At 38.0% G+C, this 23068-nt stretch overlaps 1 protein-coding gene across 3 annotated transcripts in view; it reads left to right on the forward strand.

The window, feature by feature from the left end:
• MAP2K5 (mitogen-activated protein kinase kinase 5) overlaps positions 1 to 23068 on the forward strand; it is a 257859-nt gene that overhangs the window by 37725 nt on the left and 197066 nt on the right. For all 3 annotated transcript variants that reach the window (XM_082618875.1, XM_082618876.1, XM_082618877.1), the window contains 4 exons: positions 3026 to 3066; positions 4034 to 4101; positions 13051 to 13099; positions 20338 to 20402. In XM_082618875.1, coding sequence (XP_082475001.1) covers positions 3026 to 3066; positions 4034 to 4101; positions 13051 to 13099; positions 20338 to 20402 — 223 coding nt within the window. The remainder of the gene's footprint in view (positions 1 to 3025; positions 3067 to 4033; positions 4102 to 13050; positions 13100 to 20337; positions 20403 to 23068) is intronic.

Raw genomic sequence — 23068 nt, forward strand, 5'->3', positions numbered from 1 at the left:
ACTAAAAAAAAAAAGAAAGAAAAGAAAGAAAATGTTGCCATTTCTGTGTATTAAGCCAAGAACAGGGTGCAGATTATTTCTTAATATTTCCAATAACCAGAGAATTCGGGCAAGTTTCAAAATTGTTTCTCCACAAGGAGTATTTTTTTTACCAGCTGAAAATTTCCATTCATTGCTTTCCTACTGGATGACTTTATAGCTCTTTTGTAGCAAACCCCAGAAAGTATCCTGGAGAATTATAATTCTAATGCTGAGGGCCTTCCTTTTTTCTTTTTTTCCAAAAAGTATTTACTTCTCTTCATCCAGAATCTTTCTAAGTTCTGTTTGTTTTCTTTTATCTTGTGAACAGCCCCTGTCAGTGTCCCTGTCTATATCATTGTGCCCCTCCCATGATAATAACAGCCATTTTTAGTCATCTTTTCTGTTCAGACACTAATATTGCTTTGTGTGTCACCATTTCTAGTTCTCCCAACAGTCATGCCTATTATTATTGCTTCCATTTTATACTTGAGAATATTAAGGTTCAGAGACGTTAAGTAACTTCAGTCACAATTTTTAAGTGGTTAATATACCCTTTGAATAAGAATTTTGTTTAAGTTGTAATTTGCTTAGAGTAGAAGGGCTATATGCTCTTATGTAGGTTAAAATGTTAGTAGAGTGTGCATGGGGGTAGTTTGGAGGGCTTGGTAGGAGTGTGGAGAAGAGTATATTGTAAGGAGGAGATTCTTAAAAGAAAATATGTGACATTTGAGGGTCACATGAAGTCCTAGGACAGAACCTATTAGTCTCCAATAAATTATTAAATACAGTTGTTCCACGCCAAATTTAAATTTTTTAAAATATGAGACTCAGTCTCCCTATCTGTGTGGTTTTGTGCATACTGTTATATGTCTTTAGTTTTCTGCAGGTTTTTGCTTTTTGCTTATTTATCTACACAAAGTATAGATTTTATGAAATTTTATTTTTCATATAATTTTACATAAATCTCTAAATATATATAAAATTTTATGCAAGATTTATATAAATTTAGAGGTTATACAGATTTTTACAGTTAGAGTATAGACATTGGGTATATTGCCTGGGTCTACTGAGTTGGTTAGAGGCTCTCAGACCTTAGATTCTTAGATTCTGTGGTCAGGCCCCATGTGAAAAAGAATCTCTAGACTGAGCAAATCAGAGGACAGGAGAAAACAATTCTCTTCTAACATCAGGTCTTCTCATTCCAGGTGGCACAATTGCATTGGATAGTAGCTCCCAGCTCAGGGCTAATTCTCTTTGTAGTTAAAAGATATGTTAACTATTAATAAGTATGAGAATTCACTAGCTTTACAGTAACTTCTGACTCCACAACTTTAGGAAATATGAGGCTACTGGGTTTTTTTGAATACTGTTTACTTTTTATTTTATTTTTTAATTAATTAATTAATTTTTGGCTGCATTGGGTCTTCGTTGCTGCGCGCGGGCTTCCTCTTGCGGTGAGTGGGGGCTACTCTTCGTTGCAGTGCGCAGGCTTCTCATTGCGGTGGCTTCTCTTGTTGCAGAGCACAGGCTCTAGGCACGTGGGCTTCAGTAGTTGTGGCACGCGGGCTCTAGAGCGCAGGCTCAGTAGTTGTGGCACCAGGGCTCAGCTGCTCCGCGGTATCTGGGATCTTCCAGGATTAGGGCTCGAACCCGTGTCTCCTGCATTGGCAGGTTGATTCTTAACCACTGCGCCACCAGGGAAGTCCCTTGAGTACTGTTTAGATTTCCAGTCATAAAGATTTAAGAAGCCAATTGAGGAACGAGGCAGATGTTAAGGTAGGAGATAAGAGTTGATGCCTGTCTCTAATTTCTTAGTTAGCCACTTTCTTACTAAATGAAGTTTATAATGCACTGGCTACTTCAGAGGAAATGCTCTGAAGTGGTGTCTTAGGAAGTATTAATGGTCCCTAAAGGACCAAGCATCAGATGTATGTGACTGTTGTTTTGTTCAAAAAGTTAATTTCCATCTTTAGGAAAGAGGATTTGGAGTCTTAATTTTAACGTATTTTAGAAAAACAAAAATCCTTTATTGAGGTTTAGATCTTTTTTAAGGAAAATAACATAATAACTTTGAATATATTTGAAATACACAAAACTAAAGCAACTGCTGTGCTTTGTAATTATTAGCCACATCTTCTTATTAAACAGCTCTATTTCTTGTCAGAAACAGAAAAAAATATATGTACATCTGAGAAAGGAGCAAAAAAAAAAAAAATCAAATTCATCCTTTCCCGAACAATCAATCAAAATTGACGGCCCCTTAACATATAATATGTAGGACACTGTAGTTTTCAGATGGAAGCAGCCTATAACATGGGCAGGAAGCACTTTATTTTTTTTAACATTTGATGAAGAAGCATTTGCTGAATTGGAAAAGTACTAACCTGTAACTCAAGATGGTCAGGAAATTAATATTATTTTCCCTGGTACTGCTTTATGCTTAGACTTAAATATTAGCAAATGTCAAGATTTGCAAGAAATGTCATGAAATTAATGGTATATCTGTATTCTAACAAATTTGACTGCTTACTGCTTTGCAAACTGACGTTCAAACTTAAATATTTCATCTTAGAATCTCTAGCAATTGTTTTGGCATTAAAAGATCCTCCTCCCACTCCCCTCCAAAAACCGCAGCTATTTTCATTGTAGTCTTAAGTGATAACAGATATACAATGTAATAGAGTGAGGAAAGATGATGGCAGAAATTTGAATTATGAAAGGAATCTAATCATTTTAGCTCAGTTAACTTGATTTTTATATGTTTTAAGCAGAAATTGGAATTTATATGAGGTGGTGTCAGAAAGCTCTTTGCATTTATAAATGCTCACTCCTGCAAGTTAAAAACCCTGGTTCATAATTCCCACTTTGGGTCTTGGGAGCCACTTTTCAATCATTTCTCTCTGCTAATTTTGGTGTCACCCTCATTTCTTTTTAAACGATTCATTTTGAGCAAATTTGTAAATGGCCCTGATGTGTTCTACAATTTAGTCAATTACTGTTTCAGCCTGCAAGCCTCCTGGGGAACGGAACATACATGGCCTGAAGGTACGAATTTCAATAATTGTTTCAGTAAAGTTAGATGGATTTGTAATGCTGTGTTCCACTTATTGAAATGTCAAATAAAACTGCACTTTCTCAAGCTCTGACAAGCGTTCCTTTTTTTTTTAAATGGGATGTGGAGGGGGATTCATTAGTATTTGTTCAATATGTGTACATATTGGGGTTTTGATGCCGTATTTAAAAAATTATTATTATTTGGAATTCTTTTGTTGGTCTGTTTCTTCAGGATGATCCTGGGTACTGGTCTCCACAAAGATTTACTTGAGTAAAAATATAGACTTCATTTCAGTGATTAATTAAGCACATAAGCATATTGCACACAGAATACCCCCCTCTTCTTTTGACATGTTTATGCTAGAAACATATATCTATTTAATGTCCTTTCATTGTTCTGCATATTTTGAATTCTGGATTTCTGCTTAAGGCTTTACATTTAAAAGAAAAACTGGCTATTGTATTAGACTCAAGCGTTTTATAATTAATTACTTGGACCTCATTTTTCAGTGAATAGGAAACATTCTGCAATGTTCTGCCTGGTTTTAAAGCTGAAGGGGTATGATATTGTGAGGTTCACTACTAATCCTTGGATGTTTTCTTAATATACTTTTTTGAACATACTGTTTTTTATATAAAACAAAAAGAAACAGTGAACTGAATTTTTTCACTAGAGTTGAATTCAATTCTAGACAGTGAATTGAAAATGTCCCCAGTTTATCTCTCCCTTTTTCAGCACTACTTAAGTATTTGAATAATGACAGGAACAAAGTATTATGTAATATACAGGTTGTACAGTTTTTATAACCTATATACTGAATAGACTCCAACCATGGGTCTGTCTAGTAAAAAGCTAATTAACCTTCATAGTGAAATGAGAAATTTGTGGCAAATTACAGGTTAATTAGAACTGTGTCCTCAGAACACAGACTGATCAAGATCCTTTCTTTACTTGTAGGTGAATACCCGGGCTGGATCCTCTCAACACAGCAGCCCAGCAGTCTCAGATTCACTTCCAAGCAATAGGTGAGAGCGAGCGAGTGACATGTGCCTCTGAGCATGAATATATACATAGTTGGGAGTGAAGAAGAGGCTTGTGGGATGACACCTCTTTTTTTTATAAGACCTCAAAAGTGTGTATGTGGCTAAGAAGAAATCTGACCAGTTAAGTAACCCTAGCTAGTATTGACTGAAAAGAAAGGACCTCATAGAGAAAGATAAAATTAGACATGTTGAACTATTTATTTTGGTCTGTGGAATGGTTTTCCTTCAGTCTCCAGATTATGCAGAAACAGAAGATTCAGTGCCTTTGACTGTTTTCATGCTTTGATGATCTGGTTTGTATAATGCTTATTATTTTTGTCTTGCTTGTCCATCTTTTGGCAGTGTCATGCTTCACTGACATCTTTCCCAGAAGGAGGCAAGGAAAGAGTAATGTGGTGAAATTTAAATTGACCAGCCAAGTTGTCCATTTATGTATCTTTGGTGCACAAGAGATTGAGCTATTACAGAAGGAAGATAATTTTCATTAATTCATGCTAACATTGTCCCATACTGGGATGGATACTAAAGACTTGAGCCTCTTCAAAGTGTTCTTCTGACAGGTCTGAGAACTTACTTCTAGAAAATTAAGGTTCTCAAGTAGAAGGACCTGCTTAAGCTGAAAGAATTCTAGATCATATTTGTTACATATTCAGTTATTCAGCTGATTAACATCTTATTACTGTACTTGAAGATGACACTTGAAGGTGATTGCTCTGTGTGTATGTATTCACACTCGTGACTGAAAAGCCATCATTGAGCTGGATCACCCTTCCATTGTGTGCCCAGGTCTTTCTGGGTTTAGGGCAGTAGTCAGTATTTGCACAGCCCTTATCTGCTGAGATGTAGTTTAGGCTTCTACTTTCCCTTCCATGCCCCTCCTTACCCCCTCCACCCAGTGTCTTGGTTCTTTTGCCACTGGGCTTTACTGCAGGTAATTTAAAGTCTCTCCTTCTGATTCTCTCTCTACTTTCCTGTCCCCTCCCCAAAAGTCACTTCCTTGATTGCTTTATTATAGTGTCAGTATATCTTACCCACAGCTTTCCTGCTATGAACACACTACTCTTAGAGTGCGTTTCCTTCTTAAACAATTTATTCTGTGTTAAAATACATCCACTGGTTATTCACCAGTGAATCATCTGTCTTGTGGTCCTGAGGGGTAGGTCTTTTAGTCCTCATCCAAGTGCTTGGCCCTGCCAGGCGATGCTCTGAGGCCTCTCTTTTCATGCTTGTTGGGCATGAGAGTCATGTCCACCGAGTAAAGGCATGGGGACTGAGGGTCACTTGTTACAGTCAGCTCGAAGAGGGCAGGGCCTTTAATTATTACCACTACTTCTAGAAAAAATGTTATTCAGACAGACTGACTATTAGCCTTGAGTGAAAACAAGAACTTTTCCTGGTGTTTTAGGTCAAAGTTCATCATGGTATAAAAAGCAGGATGGAGCTGAAAAAGACAGTAAGGCAGAGAAGCACAGGATAACTTTTCAGCTCTCTCAGATTTGGTTTTAACCAAAACCAAAGTGAATTAGCTTGGCTTTTTAAAAACTATCATTTATATTCACAGAGTATTATAACATCTTTGGGCTGGAAAGAGGCTATCTGATCTAGTGGTTCTCAGCCCTTTGTTGCAGTATCTTCCTTTAGGGATATGACAGCCTCCCAAATAGTAATGGTAGCTTGCTCCAGAAGTGATTTTTGTTATGGGAGGAATGCAGTTTGAAAAAGTCCTACAGGTGATTTTAATATGCCACCCTAGGTTGGCCATGTCCTGTGCCCCATATTGATAACTAATCAAAAGTATTTATTGAGTGCCTCTTATTTATTCAGTCCTGTCCTACCCACTAGGAATACAATGTGGTCCTTATCCTCTGGAGCTTGCTGTCTCATAGGCATACAGACCCCCAGTATACAAATAATTGTACTTTATAATTAGTGTTATGAAGGAAACAAGCAGATTTTGAAGTGAGAGAATACTGGGCAGGATTGTGTTTAGATTTGGACAGGGTGCCCAGGGGAGTGGCATTTCACTTCGGCCTGAAGGATGAGAAATACCTAGCCACATCAAGAGCCAGAGAAGGGCATTTCAGAGTGTGGGGAGAGTGTAAGTGAAGGCCCTTGGGTGGAAAAGGAGCTCCATGTATTCAGAAGGAGGCCAGTTAGGCTGGAGCCCAGGGAGGGGTGCTGGGCTGGGGGAGGGAATGGAAAAGCGGGGAGAACAGTAGGAGTGATAGCAGAAAAGGAGGTGACAGGAGCTGGCTCCTGGGGCCTGGTGTTTGAGCTTTCCCCTCAGCGTATTGGCAAGCTGTTAGATGACTTTCAGCAGAGTGCCATGGCCAGCTCTGTGTTTATGGAAGACTCTTGCCTGTGGTGTGAAGCATGAGAAGGAGAGGCCCCCATCTAATCCTGCTCTCCTTAGGTGCCCGACTCCCCACTCCTTGCCAGATGGTCATCCAGGCTCTTCCTGAACAGCCCTGTGGCAGGAATGCACTTTATTGGCTGAGGCACCCGTTCCATGTTCATGTAGCTATGTCTCAGAATGTTCTTTTCGTGACCTGAGATTTGTGTCCCTTTAGCACCCACTCGTAAAGATTGAGTTTAGCCCTCAGAACAGGGCTGTTCCCTCTTCTAGGTGATAGCTCTACTAGTCATCTTCCCTCCAAACGTACTTCTTCTCCTAGGTTTCCTGTCTCAGTAAATTCTCCCACGTCCACCCGGCTGCTAACTCCAAGGGACCCACCAGGCATCATTCACTGCTTCCTGGGTCTCCCTCAGCCCCACATCCAGTCAGTCCCTACATTTATAGGTTCTACCTTCTGAATCACTGTGGAATCTGTCTACTTGCCAGCATCTCTGTTTTTGCAAAGGTAGATCAGGCTCCCTAGATTACTGCTATAGCCTCCCGTGTTGCCCCATTGCAGTCCCTCCTCCACGCTGCAGCCAGAGTGATCTTGCTGATGCATGTTCTGAACCCATCATTCCCCCCTTTACTGCTCCTCACAACCTTCAGGACAAACTGTACCCTCCACAGCAGGTGAGCCATGGCCTGCCACATGTGGGTCCTCTGCTCACTCTAGCCCCCTAGCCTGCACTCCCCGCTTCCAACTGATGGTCCAGCTTTGCTGATGAATACATGGTCCCCTTAATGGATCACATTTCCTCTCACTACTGGGCCTTCACATCCACTGCTGCCTCTTTCCTTCTTCTTTTAATCCGTTCCCTTCTTCGCCTTCATCTGGCTAACCTTCGTCATCTTTTTTTTTTTTTTTTTTTCTTTTTTTTTTTTTTTCTTTTTGCGGTATGCGGGCCTCTCACTGCTGTGGCCTCCCCCGTTGCGGAGCACAGGCTCCGGACGCGCAGGCCCAGCGGCCATGGCTCACGGGCCCAGCCGCTCCGCGGCATATGGGATCCTCCCAGACCGGGGCACGAACCCGTATCCCCTGCATCGGCAGGCGGACTCCCAACCACTGCGCCACCAGGGAGGCCCTAACCTTCGTCATCTTTGATGAACAAAGATGTTATCTTCTTCTGAAAACTGTCCCTGATTATTGCCCACCTCCCAGTCTATGCCAGGTACTCCTTCTATGAATTCCCAATATCTCCCTGTGCTTGCTTTTACTGTAGTGGTTAGCACATTGTATTATAATCACCCCTGTCCCCCAGTAGATTCTGTACTCCTTGAGGGCAGTGACTGTAGCATATTCATTGTTTATTTTATTTTATTTTATTTTATTGAAGTAGAGTTGATTTACAATGGGTTAATTTCTGTTGTACAGCAAAGTGATTCAGTTAGATATATATATGTATACATATATATATATTCTTTTACATATTTTTTTCCATTATGGTTTTGAATGGATAAAGAAGGTATGTTACATATATAAATGGGATACTACTCAGATGTATTCATTGTTGAATCCCCAGTTCCCAGCACGATGCTTGGCACATAGGTGATAGTCAGTAATGCTTGAATAAATGAGTGGACAAATGAATTTATATTCCCTTTAAATCTTGTCTCTGAATTATATTCTCCCAACTCATTCAACTTTTCTGATACAACATTATTTCTGGTCCCCTCACCCTTTTACTCTTCTTTGGGTATCTCAGTGTCCCCTTAAAATGTCATTCCCAGATTACAGTTGTATCACATTTAAATTTTAAAGTGTTTTTAAAAGTGATTTTTGGATAGCTCAAGTCACTGTGACCATGCAGATAAATAAAACATTGAGGGACTTTTCTGGTGGCGCAGTGGTTAAGAATCCACCTGCCAAATCCTAAAGATGCTACCAGAAAACTACTAGAGCTAATCAATGAATTTGGTAAAGTTGCAGGATACAAAATTAATGCACAGAAATCTCTTGCATTCCTATACACTAGTGATGAAAAATCTGAAAGAGAAATCAAGGAAACACTCCCATTTACCACTGCAACAAAAAGAATAAAATACCTAGGAATAAACCTACCTAAGGAGAAAAAAGACCTGTATGCAGAAAACTATAAGACACTGATGAAAGAAATTAAAGATGATACAACAGATGGAGAGATGTACCACATTCTTGGATTGGAAGAATCAACATTGTGAAAATGACTCTACTACCCAAAGCAATCTACAGATTAAGTGCAATCCCTATCAAACTATGAATGGCATTTTTCATAGAACTAGAACAAAAAATTTCACAGTTTATATGGAAACATAAAAGACCCCGAATAGCCAAAGCAATCTTGAGAAAGAAAAATGGAGCTAGAGGAATCAGGCTACCAGACTTCAGACTATACTACAAAGCTACAGTAATCAAGACTGTATGGTACTGGCACAAAAAGAGAAAGATAGATCAATGGAACAGGATAGAAAGCCCAGAGATAAACCCACGCACATATGGTCACCTTATTTTTGATAAAGGAGGCAAGAATATACAATGGAGAAAAGACAGCCTCTTCAATAAGTGGTGCTGGGAAAACTGGGCAGCTACATGTAAAAGAATGAAATTAAAACACTCCCTAACACCATACACAAAAATAAACTCAAAATGGATTAAAGACCTAAATGTAAAGCCAGACAGTATAAAACTCTTAGAGGAAAACATAGGCAGAACCCTCTATGACATAAATCACAGCAAGATCCTTTCTGACCCACCTCCTAGAGAAATGGAAATAAAAACAAAAACAAATGGGACCTAATGAAACTTAAAAGCTTTGCACAGGAAAGGAAACCATAAACAAGACGAAAAGACAACCCTAGAATGGGAGAAAATATTTGCAAATGAAGCAACTGACAAAGGATGAATCTCCAAAATTTACAAGCAGCTAATGCAGCTCAATAACAAAAAATCAAACAACCCAATCCAAAAATGGGCAGAAGGCCTAAATAGACATTTCTCCAAAGAAGATATACAGACTGCCAACAAACACATGAAAGAATGCTCAACATCATTAATCATTAGAGAAATGCAAATCAAAACTACAATGAGGTATCACCTCACACCAGTCAGAATGGCCATCATCCAAAAATCTACAAACAATAAATTCTGGAAAAGGTGTGGAGAAAAGGGAACCCTCTTGTACTGTTGGTGGGAATGTAAATTGATACAGCCACTAGAGAACAGTATGGAGCTTCCTTAAAAAACTAAAAATAGAACTACCATATGACCCAGCAATCCCACTACTGGGCCTATACCCTGAGAAAACCATAATTCAAAAAGAATCATGTACCACAGTGTTCATTGCAGCACTATTTATAATAGCCAGGACGTGGAAGCAACCTAAGTGTCCATTGATAGGTGAATGGATAAAGAAGATGTGGCACAGATATACAATGGAATATTACTCAGCCATAAAAGGAAACAAAATTGAGTTATTTGTAGTGAGGTGGATGGACCTTTAGTCTGTCATACAGAGAGAAGTAAGTCAGAAAGAGAAAAACAAATGTTGTATGCTAACACATATATATGGAATCAAAAAAATAAAAAATTTTTTTCTGAAAAACCTAAGGGTAGGACAGGATAAAGACGCAGACGTAGAGAATGGACTTGAGGACACGGGGAGGGGGAAGGGTAAGCTGGGACGAAGTGAGAGAGTGGCATGGACATATATACACTACCAAATGCAAAATAGGTAGCTAGTGGGAAGCAGCCGCATAGCACAGGGAGGTCAGCTTGGGGCTTTGTGACCACCTAGAGGTGTGGGATAGGGAGGGTGGGAGGGAGACACAAGAGGGAGGAGATATGGGGATATATGTATATGTATAGCTGATTCACTTTGTTATAAAGCAGAAACTAACACACCATTGTAAAGCAATTATACTCCAATTAAAGATGTTTAAAAAAAAAAAAAGGATCCGCCTGCCAATGCAGGGGATGCGGGTTCGAACCCTGGTCCAGGAAGATCCCACATGCCGTGGAGCAACTATGCCTGTGCACCACAGCTACTGAGCCTGTACTCTAGAGCCCATGAGCCACAACTACTGAGCCTGCGTGCATAGAGCCCGTGGTCCACAACAACAGAAGCCACTGCAATGAGAAGCCCACGCACCGCAACGAAGAGTAGCCCCTGTTCGCCACAACTAGAGAGAGCCCGTGTGCAACAACTAAGACCCAATGCAGCCAATAAATAAATAAATAAAAATAAAACATTGAGTAAACTGGGGCACAAAGAAATTGCCAGGATATAGAAATATAATTTTTTACCAAAGTTTATAGCCAGATATTGACATAATGAATAAAATTAGTTTTTTCCTCTGTTACTCTCAAAGCATGAATTGGTCTTTGCCTTAGGTGGATATGTTTATTAAACTGAGCTTACTAATCCACATGGTGTTCCTAAACCATAATTACTGAATTCACGTCCCACTGCCAAGGCACGGCCTTTCCTAAACATTCTGGCTTTCTCCTTCTATAAAATTAGGATGATTAAATTTTCCATCTATCTACCTCTGGTGTTAAGAAGATTGATGAAGTTGTATTAAGGAATCATGTTTTGTTTCTTGGATGAAAGGTGTTTTGTAAATGCAATGAATCAAAATGTTATTCTTTCAAGTTGCATGACATAATGGAATATCTGTGGAGAAACATTGCCTGAGCATTGTTTGGTCATTTCTGTTTTTATAATAATTGCAAATATTAAATTGGGACCATTTATGGCAATATCAGGGTCCAAATGTTTTCCAGAAAAAAAAAGTATGTGTGTAAGACAGACAGACTTTGAACAAGGTCCGTACCTTAGTTTTCTTTATGTATCAGGAATAACTTTCCCCCACAGGGTATACCCACGGCGGGATAGTTACTGTGAGGATTAGATCAGGATACTAAGTAATAGCATTTAGCACAGCGTGTGGCACATGGTCATCACTCAGGAAATGGTAGAGGCTAATATTTTGTTTTCAACTGGACTGATCTTAGGCAGTTGTTTATTTTGGGGGGGATGTATTTCAGCTTTAGTCCCATTCTGCAGTATTCTTAATTGCCACTTGAGTGCATGAATTCTTAGACTTGGGAGGATGTTATTAAAATTTAGAATCATTGGCTGAAGGCATGTTTTATAAAATCTGGGGAAATTAGAGACTAGGGCTCCATAGTTTGCATTTGACTGTAGCAGAAGTTTAAGAAGTATTTATTAAGAAAAATAATTATAACTTGGAATGGTGAGTGTGGTCAAACTTGAAGTCTGAGGTTTTCTCAAATATAACTTATTAAAGGTACCAAATGAGTGTGTGTGTGTGTGTGTGTGTGTGTGTGTGTTACTACCATAAATAACAACCAGAATAATGACTATCATTTATCAGACACTTAGTATGTGCCAAGTCATTGGGCTAGGTTCAAGAGTGGGAAGGAAATGGAATATATAGAGAGGTGAGTAAGATGTGGTATCTGTTCTCAGGGAGCTTCCAGTCTTGGGACAGGGTGTGGTGGGAAGAAAGGTATCTACAGATAAATACCAAAGGGAGGAGAGTTAATTTGGCAGGTGGGTAGAGGGTTAGAGTAGATAGATTAAGGATAGAGTTAACAAGCTTTAAATTTCAAATTAGAACATTGATGGGAGGAGGTATTATTTTATGCACGACTCTGCTAACTGGGTGGATGTGTACAGGTATAACTCATTTTAAAGCTAGAAGGACTTCACAGCATCCTTTGGCCACTTTCCCTAAACTCATCCACATAAATGTTTACATAGTCATAAATATCCAGAGAAGAAGATTTCCATATTTCTTACATACCTATGGAAGCTGGGTTTCATACCTACAGGAAAGGAAAGGAAAGAGAAGGCAGCTAAAATTGATTTAATACTTACTATGTGCAAGAAACAGAGTTAGGGCTTTTTGTAATATTTAATTTTCTTGGTTACACTATAATGTTGATATTTCCCCCATTTTATAGAAAGGGGAATTGAGGTTCAGAGAGGGTAAGTATCTTGTTCCAGAGCACACAGATAGTGAGTGCCAGGATTTATTTCATTACACATTTACTTCCCAGGAAGCTGAATTGTAACTCTTAACTATAGTAAAAAAAATCAGGACTTAAATTATTTTATCTTTTGAAGTTCTGTAATCTTTGTTTGCTGTGAACATTCTAAGAGTTCATTGTTAAGGACTTGATATTTAGCAGATGACAGAGTCCACATAAAATAACCACTGTAAGGCTACTCAAAGGCAGCAGAACTAATAGCAAAAAGAGGTCTCTGAAATAGTCCATACAATAGCCTAGCTTCATCATGACAGTAGGCTTTTTCATTGCTTTAGATAACTAATGGGGTTTCAGTCCCTTATCGATGCCTTTGCCTTTTGGCCAGTTACTTTAGAAAATATTTTATGTACGGAGAAGGATGTAAAGAGTAGTGTAGTCTATGTCTACATCTAAAACAAAAGTGAGTTTTAGTCTGGTATTTTCAATGGTGTTCAAAGGTGTTGATGAACTTGCCATTAAAAACTATGTCTTTTCTTTTCAGCTTGAAGAAGTCTTCTGCTGAACTGAAAAAAATATTAGCCAATGGCCAGGTAGGTGTCATTACATATTAAGACTATAGTAATAACTTAGTGCTGTCTAGTTTTTGTATCCATAAACTTAATAAACAGATAAAGGATCTATAGATTTCTTCTTGTCATAAATGAATTACACGGCTTAATTTGATTGGCAGAACAATTTGCAGCACGTTTTTCAAACTGTGCTAATGGGTTTCACTCCCAGCAGATTGAAGTACCATTCACACACCCTGCTGCCAGCTTGGTGTAAAAAAAGTTAATCAGTTCTGAACAAGTGTGTCAACCCATGGGTTGTTGAAATGGCCCTGCATCCTGAGGTGACTGTTTCTTTCTTTATCTTTAGGGAGAAAAAGAGAAACTGCTACTTTCTCACCTTAGTTCCTTCTTTTGTCCTGAAACTAACACTGGCTTTTTAGGGGAAGAGAGTCACAGCAGACCTTTGGCATTTAAAATTCCTGGGCTTCAGGAACCCTCAGTTTGCCTAGTTGACTGGTCGTCTAAAGCAGAATGACCTACTCCAGCCAGTGAGGGATAAACAGGCCTGCAGCCCAGTTATTTCTCAATAATTTTGATTCAAGTAGATTGACACATCTCAAATAGTATAGTGCTTTTAAACATACACTGGTAAATTAAGCTACCTACAGGGTCCTCGATTCTTCAATAGCAACATAAATGCATTTTAATGTTTGTTATAGAGGAAGCCCTTTGATAGCCTTGGAGGCAGGCGCCTGTCCATCGCGATCAAGCCTGCCTATTAGGCTCTATTGACTGAGACATCTGTGTCACCGCAAATAAAAGACTCTTATTGATTTTCTTAACTGCTGTTCACTTCCCGTCCATGTTTCGAAGGCTGAAATCTTAATTATCTCAGATGCTTATTCAGTGCCTTCACATGCTGACCTCTCCAATCCTCATTGGCATTTCATGAATCAAGTACTTGTAGTGGAGCATGTCAAGAAGACAAAGCTGGGTCCTCATGCTTGTCCTTTAATATCACCTGTAACTTTGTGCTAATAGATGTACATGCCTTAAAACAAGGACTGTATGGTGGTACTTCTGGAAGCCTTACTTGTTTAGCCCGTAATCCCTTGAATACAGTTAGAAAAAGTAAGTTGATATGGTTTTGACATCTGATCATCATCTGGAGTGTGTGAATTCTAGTCCTTAACTATTCAATATACGGCTAAGGAGAATCTGGTGTTGTATGTATATGCAACATATGTATGTATGTTGTATGTATAATCTTAATGGTCCCCATATTTCATATTTATCTAATAGTACTTTTAACTTTAAGCAGCCAAAGTTTTGTTTAGATTGAGGTCCACCTACATGTTCCCCTAGTGCCCTGCATGTTTTCGGAAACATGAAACAAAACCTGGTTGCCCTTCTCTCTCCTTCTGGTCACTGCCAAGCCCATTATTGTCCTCTTGTTCTCCCTCTTCTCCCCACCGGAGGGAAGCATACATGGTTGTGCAGGTGTATTTCTTACATGTCTCCAGCACTTGGCGTTAACGTGACTAAAAGCTGAAATATTGAGCCTACGATATTTATGTATCTCCAACATGTTTGCATCCTAGTTACTAACTGTAATTTATGTGTGAGTTACTAGTGTTCTTCAGCTGGAAAATATATTTCAAAATTGACATAAATTAAGAAGCTTTAACTACATTTGTTCAACCCAGGCAATGGAAAATAACCTGTCATAGATTCCTCTTTCAAAAATGAAAAACAGTTTATTTCCAGGGCAAAAAAAAACACATTCTGAAATATTCCTAGTGTTCTGAACCTAGTACCATAAATATCTTAGTGGTCTTGGTTAGGAGATTCTCTTTGGTGGAAGATTGTCATGGCAATGATTTTTGACACTTAAAGATTGTCTATTGCTTTCCCTTGGGAATGTGATAATCCCACATTAAACAGTATGGCATTTCCTTTCTTTTAAGGACTAGCCATTGTTATGTTTACTTTTATTCACGAAAACGAACAGTACAAAACAAAGAACTCCCACCTTTGGAAGTCTTCAAAATACCTCCTCCTCTTAATTCCTCAGTCCTTGGTGCTATCAGGTAACTAAAGAGTGAGTGAGATTGCATTGCAGTGAGGTAATGTGCACAGTGTGACATCAATAAATTTGTGGGCTGAACACTGACACCACTTGATATGGAAGATGTAAGTCACATTTAACGATACTTTAACACTTGAGCATAGTTTTTTATTTTAGTGGTTTATGCTCTCAAGCATTAATAATGATTTGCCTTTCCACTAGCCTCCACTTAGATTTAATAAGGAATTCATATTAATCATTAAAAGAAAGGGACATGATTCTTCAAGATAATCAAATATTGACAGGTTAGAAATAGCTTTCTGCCTGGGTTCATTGATATAGGTTATGTGATATAAATATTTATTTCTTTTCTGTCACTCAGAGTAAATGCCACCAATTGATTCAGCATTGATATAGTGTCAACAGTTCATAAGAAACATTTGACTGGCTTGTGTTTTCCGATTAGTCTCTGCTCTATAAAGTGGGATTTACTAAATCTCTCCAATTGTCTGCTCATAGAGTGTGACTGCTTTCTGAAACTATTATTGCTTCGATTTGTGAAGCAAAGGTCTGGTGATAGGACTAGTTTCTGTCAGACCTTTACATATAAAATAAGGATTAATTGAGCTTTTTTATTTTAATGATTTATAAGCAATAGGTACTGATTCTTCTTAACACAGGCAGACAATAAACAAAGAATATTTTCTTTGCTGATCTATAATTGAATTCCATTTCATTTTCCCCATTAATTTCGTTAACATTATATTAAACACTTTAAAAAGTTTAACATTTAGTCTTTGGAATGGAGACATTGTTCTTCTGTAATCGCTTTGTGAGGGAGGGTTCCTTTTTTCCAGCTTAAAAAAAAACAAATCATAAGGTATTTTTGGCAAGTTGTACTGAGAGCTATAAATCAGCACCACTGATGTGTTTTCTGGGTGTGTTTTTCCCACTTCACTTGTAGTGCAGTATCATCTGTTTAACACTGGCCCTTGATATGAAACTGATTAGAAATGTCCCAGTGGGTCAATTTAAAGGATTAAAAAAGTGCAGTCACTCCAAGGATGTATGACTTTGACCTTTGCATCTCTGAAGTTGTCTTTCCTCTGTTTGTTTTTTATAATTTGTAGGAGAGGGTGACAGTATTTTTCTATTTCTGGTAAATCAAGTATAAATGTACTGTGAAGTCATAAAACTAGAAATAATTCTAATCCTGCTTCATGTTTGGCTGTTATTTTGAGAACTTCAGATGCCTTTAAAAAACTTTATGTGTTTAGAAAAAAAAAAAAGGAGGAGGAAGAAAAATAGTATTCGACTGTAAAGTTAGCTTTAAAGAGTGTCCTATTACCAGTACATAAAACTCTTAGATTCTTATGGTTCGTCTCAGATCCCATACGAAGACCTAAACATAGATGAGACTGTATAAGTCCAAACTGCATGGCACCTCCCCTCCCCGCACAGACACAACTTTTCCGCCCCCTGGGGTGTCACGTCCACGTTCCTTCACAGCCCCCACCTCTCTTTCAGCAGCAGCAGCAGAACCCAGTGCCAATCATCTCTCCCAGGTCATTTGCCGTTGCGGCAGTTGACACGTCGTTGTAACTCTCAGGGTTTTTTCTCCCTCCTCCCTCACATCTATTATTCTGCCTTTCATTTGCTTTTTTTTTTTTTAGTCAAAACAAGGAAACTGATTTATATTTTAAAATTATTTGGTATCTTTATTGAATAAGAACTTTCTTTTACCTCTTTTTTATCTAAAGGGCTATGTGATTTCTCTTCTTAAAAACAAATATCGTAGTTGATGAAATCGCTTTTAACTTTTGAGTGCCCTTCATTTGATTATTTTCCTTCCTATGGACCAGGGACCATTGATGGAGAGGATGTCCCTCTGTACTTACACATGAGATCAACTGCTGAGATAGAGCACTGAGCAGAGTAACCTGAAAGACTGAGTTCTCACCTTGGCTAGTTGCTATTTACTAGTTATATGACCCAGACGAATTGGGTTATATGTTTAAAATGTTGTAAAAGTGTGTGATTTTTATGATACTTGATCCCAACTGTAATATTTAAATGTTGTACTTTGTAGGCTTATAAATCCCACTTTTTGTATCATAATGAGTACTGTTCCTATGCTTCATTTTGAAAAGTTGGCTTAATATGCTCTTTTAAACTAAAAAGGCAGAAATGTTATTAGCTACTTGTTGATCCCTTTAATGATTTTTTATATTTAAGATCAATCAAAGTAATCCATTTTGATTAGATATATAAAATTCTCAAAATTAGTTTGTGATCAGTTTATAAGCTTGACTGTAATAGTTTTCCTTTAAAAAAATTTTTTAACGTGAATAATATTTGAATACTCTATAAAAATTGGAAGATTCAGATAAGCAAAAAGAAAAAAGATCTGATATTTTTAAATAGAAAAATCTATCAATCAATTTATAGGCCAGGCACATGTCTACGTAAAACTTTAAAACAGTGTCGAAACAATTTTTTATGGATACTGTCTTTTGAGTGACGTGGTTCTAGAACTTATTTTTTAAAACCATTTTTATCTTTATGAGACTCTTAAAATCTTTCTCATTATCTGAGGGATTCCAAATTTCCACCCTTGAATTTGCCTAAACATTGTGTTAGCGTGCGCATGCACGTGCGTGCACACACCCACACACACCCATGCCCCATACAGCGCCCACAACATCATCCCCCATCTCTCTCGAGCGTTCAACTTATCCCCTGCCTCTTTTTTTTTTTTTTACCTCTACCAGTCCTGGTTAGGTTGGAGTGCTGGGTGGGTGGCTGCTCCACTTCTCTTTTCAACCTACTGAGTATTAAAGTTAAAAAAGACTATGGTGTTGGGATTATAGTGGTTGAAGCTGCTCAGAGACCTGCTCCTTTTCCTTTACTGCCTCCAACAAAATACCACAAAATCAAGCCCCCTCCGAAGTCCTAGGTCTCTCACAGTATATCATTGGAATGTATAATATCAATGAGTCTTATGTTTATGTTTTTCTGAGAGGAAACTAGTGGTCCTTTTACCTGGAGTGGTGGAGGTGGAGGGAATGTAATCACAGGTTGTAACCTCTCCAGAGCCTGGATTCTATAGCTACATCCTGCTTACCCTTAAATTTCAGTGCCACCAATTCAGAATTTGTAGACGTTGAGTGAGTAAAATTTCTCCTAGAAATTTACTTCAGGCTGTGATGAGGGTGCAGCTTGTTAAGCAAGTTAACAGTACAAATTAGGTTGTTAGAGTCATGTTTGGACTACCTTGAGGAATGTTTTCAAGGAATTAGCCTATTTGTACCTGCCAATAGATACTGCTATTTACATATGTATCTCTTATACCCTTTGATCAAATCAAACCCAGTAGCAACTCTGCTAGTTTATTTAATATCTCAACTTGATGTGCTACTTTTCTTCATGCTGTTTTAAAATTTGTTTTTTGGTCCAGAATAATGAGATTTTCTTTTCTTTCTTCATGCCACAGAATTTCCCTCAAATAGGAAAATTGTTGCCAATTTTTCTGACTTGTCTGTCCTTTTGCCTCTGATCCTAAATATAGTAACTAGCTAATTGCAAATTAAGTCAGTCAGGTTTTACTACAATTAAATGGGGTGCTGAATTGGCCTTTATACATTAATCTGTCAATATTCTTTTAGGGTTTGGCAGAATGGCTTGGAAAGGAAGCTGTTTCTGTTACCTGCACTATGTTCCTAATTATCACAGCTCTCTGAAGCTTCAACCTCAGAAATGTATAGACAAAAATATTTCCCTTGATGAATGGAACCTTGTTTTATTCCATTGGTGGAAGTTCAGAGTAGAGCAAAATATTTAAAGCTTTACTATAATGGTCTGAAGCAAACTATTTTTTTCCAGGTGATATTGAATTAAAAAATCCATCCATTTCCTGCCCATGCAAGGCAATGCAATTCCCTGGAAATTGATTTTTTTTTCAGGGCTTACTATGGCTTTTCCCAAGCTTTAGCTATATGGAAAGTAACACCTTTATTGAATCCACTGAGTGAATAAAGTTGGCAGATAATTTTTAAGCAGCTGGACCAGTGTGTAGAAAATTACTGAATGCCTCAAATAGAATCTGACTAGTCTTAAAGTCATTTGATAAATAATTATTTAGGGAGTTCTTTCAAACTCTAAAACATTATTTTTTGGGTACTAAAATAGTTCACTTCTATTCACGATTCAAGTGAGAGTAGTATTTGTGGTATAATAGTTTTACAGAACCTGGGAAAACGCACATACTGTTTTATATAATAAATTACAAAAATGACTTTATGTGAATCACGTGCCTATCTGTTTTCCTTTTATGCATTATAATATTTGACTATATGTGCATTTTAAAGTGCATTGATTTAGCACTTTCCCATGAGCATAAAATTTCTACCCAGCTATTGCTGTGTACTAATTTATCATTTTCAAAAAAAGGCTATATCGGGCTTCCCTGGTGGCGCAGTGGTTGAGAGTCCACCTGCCGATGCAGGGGACACGGGTTCGTGCCCCGGTCCGGGAAGATCCCACATGCCGCGGAGTGGCTGGACCCATGAGCCATGGCCGCTGAGCCTGCGCGTCCGGAGCCTGTGCTCCGCAACGGGAGAGGCCACGGCGGTGAGAGGCCCGCGTACCGCAAAAAAAAAAAAAAAAAAAAAAAAAGTGTAAAAAGGCTGTATCTACTCTAGGAAAATCGTTAACATTATTCAGTTAGTTTGTTTAATGTTAATTAGAGGGTCACTTGAGGAGTTTTCAGGGGCTGATTTATTTACAAATTGTGCATTGGATTACTAGAAGTGTGTGTGTGTGTGTGTGTGTGTGTGTTTTCTTGCCAAGTTTGACTTTGGTTATGTGCAGTGCTGTTTGGCAGTGGTTATGTAGTGCTGGAGACTGTGCTCTTATCAGTATCTCTGACCTGACCCTTTTGAGCTATGTTATATCATTCCATTTTGACACCTTTTATCAAACTTTAATGAAATGACCCAGGCAAACAAATTGTCATTAAACTTTCCATCACTTTGTCCCTTGGTATCGTCTTTTATAAATTGGACAGCAAATGTTGTATTGATCTTCTCGTTCTTGCAGCTGAACTTGAAATGACCCAGACTGCTTGTTGTTTATGGCCCAGAGTTGCTTTTCCTTGACATTTCCATCCACAGCATGACACCCTTTTTGTTTTTCTTTCTTTCTTGTGGAGATGAATGAACAAGACATACGGTATCGAGACACTCTTGGTCATGGCAACGGAGGCACAGTCTACAAGTGAGTAGTCAATTTTGTTTAAACTTTCTATCCACTTTTGCCAAATGTGGGTATCCAGGTCCTCCATGGCAAAGATTTTTAAATGACCACCAATGCTTAGATTTTATTTCCACATTTGACTCCAAAATTCTGCAAGGAATCTATTTTCTCAGGAATTGCTTGGAAAAGTGCATTTATATTGCCTTTTTAATATTTCTGAGTCTGCATCTCTCCTGGGTGAGCATTTAATAGTCCACCATTAGCAAGTATACCTTTAACCGGCCTGAAGTTTAATGTATTTTTTTCCTTCACTCTTTAACACCGTTATTTTTATTTTTTTTAACTTGCTAGCACCCTATGCTAGTCCCCTTCCTGTGTATGTACAGCTATGCCCAGTGGAAGACAAACCTTATAAATAACATTGCTTTGCCCTGTGTCAACACTCAGTTATTAAAAAGACTTCTTCCTGTTGTGCTTCCTTCTCTCCTCACCCTACTCTCTGAGAGAATTTCTACACATTGATGAATATGTTGTTATAAAATTCTCCCAAATTCCAATTGCAGTGATCTTACCCTAAAGAAGTGTTCATTTTCATATTAAAAAATGCTAACCGCAAAAAATAGTTCTCTCAACAGGGAAGTCTTTCTCATGCAGTAGTGCAAAGTTTAAACTACATAATGTAATGTCTGGTACTTAATAGTCTGCAATGGTGTATGAAAAATATTCCACTAGGAATTAAAAAATCCATACTCTGTAGAAAGCCCTGAGGGAGTAATAAAGCTTTCCTCCAGAGAGCTGTTTTCCATATATACACTAACCCTGCATCACATTATGATTGTGTTTTTACCTTAGATGTTTTACTATTGATATTAATATATATTTTCAAAGTTGTAAATTATTTAATTTATGTTTAACTGGTTACTGATTTTCTTAGAATTTTAAGTTCTTACTAATGACGTGAATACAGATAAAAATTGCCCTGTTGCAAAATCGCCCTGTTGCCCATGAATGTGAAAGGTCACATCCTAAAATTCCAGAACATCCTCCACACAGATGCAGCGTTGGCATAGAATCAGATTTCTCAGGGTTAGAAGCTCCTTCAGCGTTACCTGATCCAGTCCCCCACCCAGGGCTTCAGTCCTCTCTGTAGATAGAGCCAGGATGTGAGTCCTTTCTCCTCAAGTCCTTTAACATAGTCCTTTAAGAACGTATGCTTACATATTTGGATTGTTTTTTCCTATAGATAACTGACTATGGTGAATAGTTGGTCTGAAAGTTAAGTGCTTCCACTATGATAATTCAGAGAATTAAATAATAACACATTTCTTTCACAATCCTTGTGTCTTGCCCTTAAAATGTGTGATGCCTCATGTGTCTAAAAAGTTTGTTGTCCTTCCGTGGATCATACTAGCATTCCTTCCCATGCAGTCCCCCAGTACTGCATAAATAGCATCTCTTCGTCCTAGTCTTCTCTTCCTCACTCTTATCTGACTTAACTTTTTACCTGTCCTGAAGGTTCTTGGGTTCAGGTACCTTTAGAAATAAGAAGGAACATGTACACTCCAATTTGCTTCTCTTGAGTTCCCTGGAGGGAACGGTTTTCAAAGTCTCAACCTTTCTTTTTCTTAATGCTTTTATGCTGGTGTTCAGGTGTAATAAAACAGAAAAGATGTCTAGCAACTCTTTCGACTCCTTTTATTGGTTGAATAGAATCCAAAAACATTTCTTTAGACTCCTAACCTACTTATTTGTGTTGTTTCACCAAATGTTTGATTCTCAATCATGTTTTTATTTTTAAATTGAAGGCCTATTGTGAATTTACTGTCCTGGTTTATTCTAGAAGGGAGAAAGCATAAGACCACCAAACCCCAGCAGATAGTTTTTATTAGAAATAATATCCTAGATATTAAAATTTTAACCTTTTATCTTAAAACAGGTTTATAAAAAAAGGGGAGAGGGGATACAGGGAAGTGGAAATAATATGCCCATCCAGCAAAGAAAAATTACAACATAAAATTATGTTAGTGTTGTTTTTCTTTAACTATTATTCTTAATTGTGGTAGAAACACATAACATAAAAATTACAATCACAACCATTTTTAAGTCTACAGTTCAGTGGCATTAAGTACATTCACACTGTTGTGTAACCATCACCACCGTCCATCTGCAGGACTCTTTTTGGCTTGCAGATCTGAAACCCTGTTCCCATTCAACAATAACTCCCCATTCGCCTGGGTTATGTTGTTTTTAGCTAAGAAGCATGGCTAGACATTTTCTTTTTATAAGGGCCACAGTATCCAAGGGGACGTCCTTAAGCATGAGTTCTTCAGTTTGCTAGGATGCTGCGGTGACATTAGCGACTTATCCTGGGTTCATTTAGTTAGCTACCATTGCTGATGCTCAGGATGTATTGTAAGATTTAGTATGTTTTTGACAGTGGTTGTTTATGGAGGGTGAGTGACAGTATCATGATCATTTTAGTACTTTATTTTATGTAATAGATTTCTTATAAAAAAGAAGACATTTCACTTATTGCCTAGGTGATTCTTAAGGGGAGAGACATGAAGATATCAAATTGAATAACCACTTATCATTGATCATTGGTCTTCATTTCTGTCTGGGTTTCAATTTGTGTTGTTCTTATATCCCTGGCTTTTAGTTCAGCACAAAGAAATTGTATAATTATC

The sequence above is a fragment of the Mesoplodon mirus genome (assembly GCF_964341445.2).
Source record: "Mesoplodon mirus genome assembly, chromosome: 4".
NCBI classification, from domain to species: Eukaryota; Metazoa; Chordata; class Mammalia; order Artiodactyla; family Ziphiidae; genus Mesoplodon; species Mesoplodon mirus.